At 38.6% G+C, this 13919-nt stretch overlaps 1 protein-coding gene and 1 long non-coding RNA gene across 2 annotated transcripts; one reads left to right on the top strand and one right to left on the bottom strand.

Annotated features, from left to right (window-relative positions):
* Positions 1-410: 410 nt before the first annotated feature.
* Positions 411-7810, top strand: LOC107825704 (uncharacterized). The gene is made up of 2 exons (XR_012696685.1): positions 411-4856; positions 7461-7810. It is a non-coding gene; the product is annotated as an uncharacterized LOC107825704 (long non-coding RNA).
* A 2311-nt stretch (positions 7811-10121) lies between these two features.
* Positions 10122-11887, bottom strand: LOC107825703 (protein DETOXIFICATION 51-like). Its single transcript, XM_016652593.2, has one exon. It carries the CDS (start codon positions 11785-11787, stop codon positions 10135-10137), a length of 1653 nt encoding a protein of 550 aa, XP_016508079.2. The 5' UTR covers positions 11788-11887; the 3' UTR covers positions 10122-10134.
* Between the last annotated feature and the right edge of the window lie 2032 nt (positions 11888-13919).

Raw genomic sequence — 13919 nt, 5'->3', positions numbered from 1 at the left:
GTGTAGCTCAAGGCATCTTGGTTTCTTCTAAGTTGTTGATGTGTTTTAATTGTTGCTTCAATGTCCGCCTAAGTAGCCTAGTTTAGTTTATCTCTTAATTACCAGGACGGTGAGTTTGAAAAGCAATTTCAGTTCATTTTAAAGGTTTTAGGATTATTACTTTTCATGTTTTCAGATGTTCAAACTTTGCTTTTTGATCTGTTTGTATTCACTTGTTTTGATTGTTTTTGTTTGCCACATTTTCAATTTCTAAGGATTTGTAGGGGCTAATTGTAAGTAAAGAAACATAGGGAGGTCATAAAGGGGTAGATAGTTTTGAAATCAGATAATTTCAGGCTGGAATGTTCTAGAATAGAGGGGCAGCTGGCTTCATTTGGTTAGTACAAAGTACTGAAACCAATGGGGGGAAAATCAGCTGTCCATTTCTATTGGAATATGCTCTTTGTGGCTGAGGGAATAATTCCTTCAGTACATGGCATCTTTGGTACTTATATATAGTACCATTTCTATACAGAAAATCAGATTTGGATAACCTAAAAGAAAGACCTCAAAGTTCTATGCATTCTCTCATTCTAAGTTTACTCGAAAAGCATACTAGTTTTTTTTTTTTTTACAAAAGGGTTCTATTTCATGGGAATTTCTAGGTTCTAAGTTGAAGTAGAGTTGGTCATTGAAGCTGTGATTTTAGTTGTTGCTTTGGTTGCTGTTTTCCTGGTCGATTTTCATATTGTTTTGACCTCAGGATTTTGCTTTCCTTGTTGCTGTATCAGGTACTTCACCAAACCATGAAATACAAAGTTGAAGTTATAATATGCTTGGCTAGATATTGAAGCTGCAGATCTATGCTTCTTCTTTTCTTTAAAACACTTTCTTGCTTCTTTTCTTTATTTCTTTTTTTTGTTTTTATTCCTTCCCTTCGTCTGTTTAAGTCCTCATTTCATTATGTAAAATCGATATCTATTTTTATCCAATTTTATCTTAGCTTTTGAGCTGAAAATTAGAATTGGAATTTCATGTGTACATAAGAGACTGGACTATTATTTGAAGGACTTTATATGTAGGACTGTTTTAGACTCCTTTTAAATAAACATATTCATGTAAGTCATGAGGAGTGCTAGTATTATAGCTGGATTTCTTCTTTGCTAGTGTGGCTGTGATGTGTAAGTTATTTGGAAGCTTTAAATTTTTGATTTAGAATAGATGTTTCAATTGAAAGGTCTGTTATACATCTTGTAAATAAGAGTTAGTCCTCTTGTAAAAAATACAATCATTTAGCCCTTAATCACTACTGATTCCATGCATTTTTAAAAGTTGATGTTCATCCGTGTTTTAAAATGGTGTAGATTGTAATTTGCTCTTGTTATTATTAGATACATGTTAATTAGTTAGGGCCTATCATATTATGTGTTCTGTTTTAAAATCTATGCAAATATTGGCATAAAGGTTTTGTTGTGATTGCAGTAGTTGTTTTTAGTATTTAAAGACTTGATCATTGAAAAATTGGGCCTACTGATGGCCCAAGTCGTGATTCCTAGCCAAATCGGACCCATGTTATTCAATTTCCCTTTGGTCCTGCACATGGCCCGATTTTGGAGCCCAATTGGTGACATCTCCACTTCCCTTTCTTTCGCATGCTCAATAATACATCGGGCCTAATACTGGCCCAGATTCTTTCAAATAAATAAAGACCTGCCTCATATTTCCCTACCTATAATTATTAGTTTGACATTAAGTCCAAAATAGTTGTGAGTAAGAACTCCTTTTATTACCTTAATTAAACAAGCCTTCTAAAATTGAGGTATGCCATATTTCACCAAATAACCTATGGCCCTCATATAAATATTAATTTAGTATTAGAATAACCCTAAATAATCGTAGTTTGCTTTAGGCCTGATTTATATTAGTATTGCGATTATATATACGTTCGTGTAACATAATTGTTAATTTAATTCTAAAAGTAACCCGAGGGATGCGTTCACGCAACTTCAACCAAACTTTTCTTAATAAAATAAATAAAGCGTTATTAATTGTGGATACGTCGCGTGACATGATTTTGACCCGCCAAAGGAAAAGAGTATACGTACGTGTAACTCAATTCTTTAATTACGAATAAATCAAGTGACTAAAAGCGGTAAAAGGTATATGCACATAGGTCCTAAAATAAGTAATAGACAACTTAAGCCAAGTATAAATCACTAAGCGACCGTGCTAGAACCACGGAACCCGGGAATGCCTAACACCTTCTCCCGGGTTAACAGAATTTCTTATCTAGAATTTTTGGTTCGCAGACTTTTAAAACAAACTCGAAACTTCCTCTATCTGGGATTTAAAATAAACCGGTGACTTTGGACGCCAAATAAACTATTCCAAGTGGCGACTCTGATAATTTAAATAATCCCATTTCGAATAATGTCACTTAATTTGGAAAAAACTCTCATATACCCTCGTGTGGTAAAAAAGAGGTGTGACACCCACGTCATTCTTTCTTTCATAAATCAAGTAATTTCCCATGATCAATCCTAGTAGAGCTCCTAGTCCGGAAAGACTAGCAAAGATGCTATCAGGCCTAGTTACCATAAGAATGGAAGGGAAAGCGAATGACATAGACCATTTCACAAGATCTTTAAGAAGAGTGAATTAATTAGTCGTGGATGGCTGAACTGTAGGGATTTCTATTGTTGAGCCAAGTGAGCTAGTTGTATGCAAAATTTTCAAAGTGTGACTTATGGCTTGATTCGGTGGCATTTTTGGGTTATGTAGTGTCGAGTGAGGGGATCAAGGTAGATCCAAATAAGATTGAAGCAGTACAGAGTTGGCCTAGATCAGATTGACCTAGAAGGGTGCTCTGTTCAGGTGGACCGACGAGTGTAAGGAAAGTTTTCAAAAGTGCTAGACAGTTTTGACTACAACCTCAGTGTTGGTATTTCCTACGGGTTCGGGGGCTTATACTATATACTGTGAGGTATCGCGTGTTGGCCTCGGCGTGGTATTGATATAGGACGGTAGGGTGATTGCCTACGCATCTAGGCAGTTGAAGGTGCATGAGAAGAACTATCTTGTCTATGACCTCGAGTTAGCAGCTATTGTTCATGCCTTGAAGATTTGGCAGCACTATTGTACGATGTCCCTTGTGAGGTCTATACTGACAACCGGAGTCTACAGCATTTGTTCAAATAGAAGGATCTTATCTTGCATCAACATAGGTGGTTATAGTTGCTTAAGGATTATGATATCACCATTCTATATCATTCCGAGAAGGCCAACATCGTGGCCAATTCCATGAGTTACAAGGAAAAGAGCTTTGGCAGTTTAGCATATGTACTGGCAATGCAGAGGCCATTAGCCTTGGATGTTAGGACTTGGACAACCAGTTTGTTAGATTGTATGTTTCAGAGCTGAGTCAAGTTTTGGCATGTGTGGTTTCACGGTCTTCTCTTTATGATCTTATCAGAGAACATTAGTATGACAACTTCCATTTGCTTGTCCTCAAAGACACGGTTCAGCACGACGATGCCAATGAGGTCGCTATTGGGAAGGATGGTGTATTATAGAAGCAAGAAAGCTATGTGTGTCCAATGTAGATGGTTTGCAGGAGTTGATTCTCCAGGAGGCTCACAGTTTGCAGTATTCTATTCATCCAGGTGCCGCAAAGATGTATCAAGACTTGAGACAGCACTATTGGTGGAGGAGGATGAAGAAAGATATAGTGGAGTATGTGGCTCGGTGCCTAAATTGTCAGTAGGTAAAGTATGAGCATTAACGGCCAAGTGGACTACTTCAAAGGTTAGAGATTCTATAGTGGAAATGGGAGCGGGTTACTATGGATTTTTTTGTTGGGCTTCCATGGACTCAGAGGAAGTTCGAGGCAGTATGGGTGATTGTAGAGAGGTTGACCAAGTTGGCTCATTTCATTCCAGTGGTGACCACTTATTACTCAGAGGAGTTGGGTAAGGTTTATATTTGCGAGATTGTCAGACTTCATGGCGCTAGTACTTGTCATCTTTGACCAGGGTACACAGTTTACATCACGGTTCTGTAGGGACGTACAACATAAATTAGGCACACGGTTTGAGTTGAGTACAACATTCACCCTCAGACGGATGGACAGTCCAAGCATACTATTCAGATACTGGAGGATATGCTCTGCGCGTGTGTGATGGAGTCTTGGGGTTCTTGGGATCAGTTATTGCTTCTTGTGGAGTTTGCCTACAAAACAGCTACCAGTCGAGCATTCAGATGGTTTTGTATGAGTCTTTGTATGGGAGGTGGTGCCGGTGTCTAGTGGGTTGGTTTGAGCCGGGTGAGGCTAGGCTACGGGGTACAGACTTGGTTCAGGATGCTTTGGAAAAGGTTATATTTATTCAAGATCGACTTCGTACAGCTCAATCCAGATAGAAGAGTTATGCGGATTGGAAGGGTCGCGATGTTACATTCATGGTTGGGCAGGTCTTGCTCCGGGTTTCGCCAATAAAGGGTGTTATGAGGTTTGGGAAGAAGGGAAATTTGATACCTAGGTATATCGTACCATTTGAGATACATGAGAGGATTGAAGAGGTGGCCTATAGGCTTGCACTATCACCTAGTCTAACTGCAGTTCATCCAGTATTTCATATTTCTATGCTTCGGAAGAATCACAGTGATCCGTCTCACGTGTAAGATTTCATCTCAGTCCAGTTGGACAAGGATTTTGTCTTATGTTGAGCCGGTGGCCATTTTGGACAGGCAGGTTCGGAAGTTGAGGTCGAAGAACATTGCGTCAGCCAAGGTTTAGTGGAGGGGTCAGCCAGTCGAGGAGGAGACTTGGGAGATCGAGCATGATATACTTAGCCGTTATCCTCATCTTTTCACCACTTCAGGTATGTCTCTACACTCGTTTGAGGACGAACATTTTCTTTAAGAGAGGTAGGAGGTAATTAACCGGTCGGTTATTTTGAGTAATTTAGTCTTGATCCCCTATTTATTGCCTTTTCTGTGATATATTGTGGTTATGTAACTTGCCGGGATGTTTGGGTTTTGTTCCGGGTGAGTTTCATAGTGAAATGGGACACATAATCCCAAAGTTGGGAGGTTTAAGTTGAAAGAGTTAACCGTAGTTTGAATTTTGTCTAGACGACCTCAGAATGGAGTTTTGACGGATACAAGAGCTCTGTATGGTGATTTTAGACTTAGGAGCATGTCTGGATGTTGACTTGGTCATTTCGGCATGAATTGGCGAACGTTGAAAAAAAAAGATTTTGGAAAGTTTGACTGAGAGTAGACATTAATGATATCGGGGTCAAATACCGGTTTTGGAAGTTAGAATAGGTCAGCGATGTCATTTATAACTTGTGTGAAAATGTTGGAGTCAATCGGAGTTGTTTTGGTATGAATCCGCATTTGTTTCGGAATTCAAAAGTTCATAGTTGCATAGGCTTGATTTTGGGTTGCGATTAGTAGAATCGATGTTGTTTGACGTGATTTTTTTCCTCGAACAGGTCCGTTATATGTTTTGGAACTTGTTGGTATATTCAGACGGGGTCCTCGGCCCCCGGGTCTGGTTCGGATCGAATTCAGACCAATTTTGGACTTAGCTTCATTGCAGAAGTCCCAAGCCTGCTGGTGTTATCGCACATGCAGAGGGATTGACTGTAGGTGCAGAATTGTGGGTGCGGAAGGTGCAGCGCAGGAGGGAAAAGGAGAGCCGGGGCTGGGCTCGCAGGTTCGGACACATGGGTGCATATGCGCCTACGTAGGCGCGGACCAGCTTGCGTAGAAGAAGAATTGGAGGAGGAGGCTTTGGGCAGGACCGCAGGTGCGGTCTCCTTCTCTGTAGAAGCGGGATCGCAGGTGCGAGCCATGGTCCTTAGAAGCGGTACTCCTAGACTTAAGTGGAATCTGCACCTGTGATGGTTTTTCCGCATGTGCGACCCCAGGCCCGCAAAAGCGAGGATCACTGAGCAGAAAGGTCTTGTTCGAGGGTAAATCTTCATAGTCCATTTTTGGACATAGAGAGCTCGGTGGGAGGCAATATTTTGAGGGTTTTTATAGAGAACTTTGGAATAAGGAATCCTAACTCGGTTTTGGTTAATTTACATGAATCTGTTGATAATTTCATCATTTAATTAGTGTTTTTGAGCTGAAAATTTGAGAAAAATTTGTAAAACTTCTTAGGCTAAAAATTAAGGATTTTCAAGGCTATTTGAGGTCGGATTTCAGTAATTCTTGTATGAGTGGACTCGTTATCGAATGGGTGTTCGAATTGTATAACTTTGGTTGGGTTCGACATGGATGTTCGGGTGGACTTTTTAAGTTGACTTTTTATTTCTTATTAAAGGTCATAATTTTATTGTTTGAATTAGTTTCCTATAGTTTATATTTATTGTATGAAGTTGTTTTGGTTAGATTCGAGCCGTTCAGAGTCGGATAATAGAGGGAAAGGCCTTCTAGTTGATTAAGTTAGCTCGATTTGAGGTAAGTGACTTGTCTAACCTTCTATGGGAAATACCCCTTAGGAGTTTATCGATTATGATAATTGTGGTATGTGAAAATCATGTACGCAAGGTGACGAGTGTGTACACGGGCTAAATATAGAAACTACCATTTTTAGCTATGTTGATTTCATTTCATGTCTTAATTGAGTTATCTTAACATGTTATAGTCATCCTTTCTAGTCTATTTCACATGTCTACTTGTCTTATCTCTTACTTGCTATTTGCTCTACATGTTTAGTTGAAGATCTTGTTCCTTTATTCCGTATTCATTATTTAATTGTTGAACTCTTTACTTGAAGTTGTCTTTCTTGGAAATATCTGATTGTTGAAATTGGTATCGAGTTACAACGGCCGAAATTTCTATTTAGGGAAAGTGTTGTGAAATATCATTTTATTGAGTTATTCACTTCCGGTTGTTATTGTTGAGGCTTTGTGTACATTGTGGTTGAGCGGTGGGCTCCTAATTGCGAATTCTGTTATTGTTTGGTTTCTACGGCTAGTTGTGATATTGGGCACTTGAGGTGCGATTTGTTATACATTGTGATATTGATATGCATGTGGTGGTATAAGGTCTTGGGGTTGAAACGTATGTGGTGAGATAAGGCGGGCTTGATACACGTGGCTAGTAGGGGAACTACTAGAAGACATGCGGTGTGATAAGGTGGGCTAAAACTCGAGATACTATTTCGGAAAAAATAATTTTCAAAACTAAATGTGAAGGCTCCCGCGGTGATATAAGGAAAGATTGTAACTTATTCTTGTGATTTGACACTATAAGGCGGTACCCCGGTAGTGACTCTTATTAGAATTTCTCTGTTATTGCACTTGTCTTTGGTTATTGTTTCCTTAGAATTTTTATTTGTTTTATCCGCATTGCACTAATTGCTTAGTTCGTGTAGTTAAATCTTGATATGATATTTGTTGTTTCAATTTCATTACTGTCATTATTACAGTACCTTACACTTGTTCAGTCTTCTTATTTATTTTCAGTAGGGACCTGACTTGATCTTGTCACTACTCTATCGAGGTTAGACTTGACACTTATTGGGTACTATTGTGGTGTACGCATGCTACTCTTCTACACATCTTTTTGTGCATATCTAGGTACTTCCTACCATCCTATGCATTAGCTAGGATTCTGCTACGGAGACTTCAAGGTATACCTGCCATCGTCCGCAGGCCTCAGAGTTCTCCTCCCTCTAGATATCATTATGCATTATCGTTTTAGATATAGACATTGATGTATCGGATTATCCAGTATTTCTACTTAAAGCTTGTGACTTGTATTTCATCGGGTCTCGGGAGTTGTATATGTTAATTTGCAGAGTTTGTTTTACATAGTTGCTGAGTTTGAGGCTTAACTATTAATTAAGTTATTCTGCATATTTGTTAGGCTTATCTAGTCTTAGACTAGGTGCCACCACGACATCCTACGGAGAAAAATTTGGGTCGTGACAATCTAACTCCTTATAAGTAGCTTATTTTTCTTTTCTACTTTTCATGCGGGACTTTGTTTACACACTCCAATAATCTCCCCCTTGATCTAAGTTTCACATGACCCATTACCGTGTATGGGCTAATTGGGTGATTAACTGTGTGTCACCCACATGATCCTGAGTATTTACGGTCACCAAAGCCCAAAGGATGTTTATGCGTCTTCAAAGCTACGAGTAAAGCCCGTAAACCCCGTACACGGGCAAAGGCAATAAGTCGGGCCCCCATGCCACAATTCCGCCATCTCCATAGTCCCCCCCAAACAATTGGCTCGGATACTAGTTGTTTGGCTAAAACAGTCCAAAGATATGTTTAACATAGTTTGATATTGTCCGCTTTGGGTCAAGCCCACACAATTTTTTCAACTCCTTATAAGTAACTTATTTTTCTTTTCTACTTTTCACGTAGGACTTTATTCACACACTCCAACAATATATACGGATGGGGTAAAGCTTGGACGAAAATAACCAAGTCTAAACAAAACTGAAAAAGGAGTTCTTGTCGGATAGAGGCTGCAGGCGTGCATTCTCTCTATCACCGCTGGTTTGGCCGCGTTGCTCGGCGCCTCGTGCATGTTATCACGCCTGTTCCTCAACTCTACTTTCAAGTACTCCTACATCCAAAAACACATAATTAAGCTCAAAGCATCGTACGAAATGCTCAATATAACACTAAATTGTATGGCACATAATACTATGAAACATGTAACTCTAGTCGGACATCAATACCACATGGATCAAAATTCAATTTATCAATATTTAAATGATGAGCAGTTAATGATAATTGTTCCTAAGTTTAAGAATGACAAACATTTTACTAGAAGAGTGTATACGGTGAAATCGGGGGGTCCAATTTTTCATTATCAAAGCACTTCGGAAGACCGTCTCGAAGTCCCGGGGTTACAAGGCTACGATCGAAATTCCTCCCTTGAGGTTTGTCGACACTCGGTCTTGTGATAATGTCAAACACAACCACTGCGGAAACGGGGAGTTCCCAAGGCACGTGGCTAGGACTGACAGAGCCTAAAAAGCTACTCTAAGATCCGAGTCCGGGTGTCATTTAGTGGTCACATCTCCATATCTTTGTAATTAATGCTTGTTGTACTATGATGGGATTTCCCTCCTATATAAAAAGGATCCTTATCACTTTGTAAGGGTTGGTCACTTCATTTGCTCCACACGAAATATACAAGAACTCTCTATTTCGCTCTCTAACATATTCTCTTGATATTATAGCTTTTATCCCCATATTTGTTCATCATTTATTGCTTATCATTGACCATAAAGAGCCATCTTTAATCGCCTCATAACTGTTAGCCCTACCTCGATTACCCGCAACAGCTCGTGGCCGAGCCCCGGGATCGACCTCGAGGTACCAAGTGACTGACCTATCGGTTTGGTTATAGCTCCCTCCTTAACTTTATTTTGTCTCTAAATCTCATATACTTAGCATCAACTGCTTAACAAACTTGCATAAAAATAAATTACATATTTTTAGAGTCTCATCAACAAATTTAATTGTTATTATTATTCCCCGGTAAACAAGGAGCATGTCAAAGTTTCGATGACATGTAGCTTTGCCATGCTGTCTGAATGATCCAGTCAAAAAGGATAAAAAAGAAAGCGATACACGACATTAAACTTGTTTCAATTAAGGAAGCAATCGACTACAGCCAAAACATGTAAATTAAAGTGGGGTAAGCATCAAATGCTTTTACTAATGCATTTGAACAAATATCAGTGGAACACACTAGAACAAGAGTCCAATAAACCAGTTATCCTCAAGTGGAAAAGGCAGCTAATTGAAGAACTAATTCCAATTTTTAGTACATGTATTCAATCCACAAGTATCTAGTACAAAATAGATAAAGCAATAGGAGCAAAAGAAAAGCCAGTGAACTAAAAAATGTAACATATTTATTAGGAACGTTACAACCAAAATTTAGTTGTTAAAATTGTCTCACCATAACCTTTAATTTTACCTACACCATTTACGCGACTTAAGACCTTAACCCTCCCCGGTCCCTTGCTCCCCTTCCCAAAGAAAAATACATAAAAGAAATAAAGAATCACTAATGAACAATCAAGCATAATTGTAGTCGATATGAATATCAAGAAAAACAAAATATGGAAAATTACATTAGAGGTTCTATTTCGTCAACTATTTATCATTATGAAGTCACCGTCACGCAAATCAGCGGCTCCTTTTCACCAAGTACTGGAGTTTCTAAACATCCTGTGCACGTGAGCACCTGTGCTCTCACGGCTTCGTAATCCCAGTTGGTGGTCCCTACCACATACAACATCAACCCAGCACAACATACCTGGGCTGAAAGTAATCCAATCCAAAGCCCAACAAAGCCCATTCCTATCCAGAAACCAAGCCCAATAGCCACTGGCATACCCACAAGATAGAATGCTCCAAGATTGACATGAGCGGCCGTTGACGGCCGGGCAGTCCCCCGAACAACGCCACACCCGACGGTTTGCGGGTAGTTTCCGAGCTCGCACAACCCCAAAATCGGCAATGCAGCCGATGTCAAACGTAAAATATTAACATCGGCTGTAAACATTTTAGCCCATATACTTCTCATTGATGTAGCAAAAAACACAGCTAATAAGCCCATCAGGCCGGCCAGACACATCGACACCAGGGCTGATACCCGAGCCCTATCGGGCCGATTAGCTCCTAGCTCATTACCAACCCGAGTGGACACCGCAAACCCGAGAGAAGAGGGGAACACATAGAGTAACGACGTCGTCTGAATCAACACACCCATGGATGCAACAGTAGCCTTAGGGTCCACAAGTAATCCACACAAAATTATCATAATCTCGTACCACCACCACTCTAGACATACCGAAACACAACTTGGCGCGGCTAACCGAATGAGTGGCTTCCACCCAGTCAGGCAGTCGAAGCTCGGGTTCCTCCAAGTCGGCTTGTGCAACCTGCTAATCCTGATATACAAAACAAGCGCCACGAGTGCCGCCGCATTTGATGTAGAAGAGGCAGCCGCAACGGCAGCCACACCAAGCCGAAGCCGAAAAGTGAACAAATAATAGATGGGAAAATGTAGAATGGTTCCGGCTAAGGAAGACAACGTGAGTGGATTTGTAATTCCTTGAGCACGAAGGTAAATGCGAATAGGGTGGAAAAAAGAATTAGTGATAAGATCAGGGAGTGAAAAAATAAGATAGGTATGAGCCAAACTTGTGACGCTGGTTTCTTGATGTAAATAAAGGAGAATGTTGGAAATGTTGAGCCAAAGGAACGTGATGGGCAAAGAACAACAGAGAAGGAAAATGACAGACCTTTGTAAAGTTAAGGAGAGAAGCTTAGGACGTTGAGCACCAAAAGCTTGAGAACAAAGAGGCTCCATTCCCAGAGCTAAACCAGAGAGCACAGAATAGCCTGTTATATTAGCAAATGCAATGGCTAAAGAGCCAGCGGCTAATTCAGTATCACCAAGATGGCCAAGAAAAAGCATTGAAAGAATGGAACGACAGTAAAGTATAAGGGCAGTGAGTGCTATAGGGAATGCTAGGTTGAAAAGAGCTCTGCTTTCATGGAGGATTTGTGATGGGGTTGGGAAAAAAGTGAAGTTGGCAGATTTTTCTTGGATCTGTTTCGGATTTTCTTGGGGTTCTAAGGTGGTTGGTAGTGATAGTAGATCGAGATACAAATTGGTTTCTTGTGATTTTTTATCAATCACAAGAGTATTTGGATTACACATAGTGATCCAAAAACCAAATACAAATAAATGGATTTGTGAGTTTTTCTTCGTTTCTAAGTTTTGATCTTGAGGAAGAGATACTCTCATGGAGAGCACTCTGCAATCGTAAGTATCTCCAACCGGATTGGTTTGGTTTGGTTTTAGGGGATGGAGAGATTGGACAAATATATACTACTCCATTAGTGAAGAAGTTAGAGGTGACATTTTTTTCTTTTTGTTTTATAATATATCTACAGCCTTTATATAGTGCTATAATTTTGAATTTCTTTTGTTCGTTTTTAGAATTATACAGTATTAAATTTCTTTGGGATTTACTTATTTGTATGTGGAGTGTCAGAGCTTATATTTCCGATATGTGTATTGAGTGTGGGTTATTTTTTTCTCTTTTACGAGAGAGATTATTGTTTCTGGTGAGTTCTCCTTTGATGACACTCCCAAAGTCCCCGGTCCAAGTAGTCCATGCATGGGGCACATTCATTTTAATGATTAAAAAGACCAAAATTAATTCAACCATGGTCTTGTTTTTCTTTTCCCCACAAGATTGTGATTAAGTTCCAATGACACATTGATATATACTTGACTCTTGAGTGCAACAAACTCTTTTTCCCAGCGGATTTTAATTTTGTGTTATCCAAGGCAATTTAAGGCCCTTTTAATTGCATTGTTGATCATAGAATTATAATTTAACTGTTAATCTAAAATAAATTAAAATCAAAATAACAAATAAAATTTAATTATGTTTCCTAATACACACTTATGTGACAGATTTATGTTTGTTATTTTAACTCTTCTGCGAATCCGGATCATTATTTCAAATTTATCAAGTGATTAAATTTCTTAATTACTTTTTTACTTAAGTAAATTTGGGACAGCTATTGACACGTTAAGAATCCATCTGGTTATATTTTAACTTTATTCAATCCTAGTGTAGCTTACATCTCAATCTATTGTGAGAACATACGTTCAACGTTTTAGGTAGAGACAAATTCATGATCTAACTAGATTCAGTATGGTCATATATATATATATATAATGCATATTTTGAACCGAATATAATGTGTTTTATTGAGCTCTAAAACTCGCTTTACGTTCACTATTTATTCCAAACGAGAGTTTGTAGTAATTTAGCAAGAAAACAAATCATACTAGGCTCAACATAGAATAAAGAATGTTATGTCAGCTGTAATGGAATTTATGTAGTTAACTAAACGTGGCCCGGTTACATGAGTTGCATTGTGTTCTTTAATATCGTTTGAGAAAAAGATGTTTAACATCAACATCTTCACAATTAGTCGGTGAATTTGACAATCGTCTTCGACTAAAGGGTCTTACTTATAGTTTTGTTCAATATTACTTAATACTTAAAAATAAGAATATGTTAAATGTCATTAGAATGTCGAGATGCTTCCAGCTGAATTATGATTAGTCGTATTAAAAAAAACGTAGTTGTACATTCAATTATAGAATTAGTTGTTGGATTATATAATGTTGCGGAAACAATTCCAGTATCGAAATTATGTGTAAATTAAACAACTAGCACATACGGAGTTTATACGTAGAGGCGGATGTAGTTAGCAACGAACGGGTTCAACTGAACCCACAACTTTCGACGCGGTGTAAAAATTTATATGTAAAAGTTCACTAAAATTTCAAAAATAGTGGATATGAACCCATAACTTTAAAAGTACAATGAATTCAATGTTAAAAACCTTAAGAGTTGAACCCATATGATTTAAATCCTGAATCCGCCTCTGTTTATACGAGTTATCTTTCAAAGCGTGAACGAAGCAGGTCTATTGTGTTAGTCTCCAGTTCCAGAGCAATTCAATCGAAACACCACCACCAGTATAATCACGATCTCCGAGCATTCTACAGTCTTCTATTGTGTTACCCAAATAATATTCACAAACAACAAAAAAGCACCAAATTTTCGGCTAGGCCCATGAAGGAAAAGCCCAAGCATATATAGACACGTTTTTATGGGCAGAACCCTTTTTCAAGATATGTTGGGTAATCTTTTACACCAAGAAAAGGATTCCCTTTATTTCCTATAACTTAGTCATAGTAGGGAGCAAGGAATTTAATTCATAATATTTCCTATTATTTAATTAATTTTGAATTTTTAAAATTAATATTTACCATAATAAATTATAAATTAATCTACTAAAAATTCATAATTGCACTCCTTATTTCAATCTCAAAATTCTTCCTTAAAACCT

This window comes from Nicotiana tabacum, chromosome 11 (assembly GCF_000715075.1).
Source record: "Nicotiana tabacum cultivar K326 chromosome 11, ASM71507v2, whole genome shotgun sequence".
Taxonomy (NCBI): domain Eukaryota; kingdom Viridiplantae; phylum Streptophyta; class Magnoliopsida; order Solanales; family Solanaceae; genus Nicotiana; species Nicotiana tabacum.
Note: the sequence above shows the minus strand (reverse complement) of the source record. Positions and strands in the feature narration are given on the sequence as shown.

Excerpts from the sequence above, each read along its gene's own strand:
- LOC107825703 (XM_016652593.2), bottom strand. The coding sequence starts at position 11,787 with ATGAGAGTATCTCTTCCTCAAGATCAAAACTTAGAAACGAAGAAAAAC.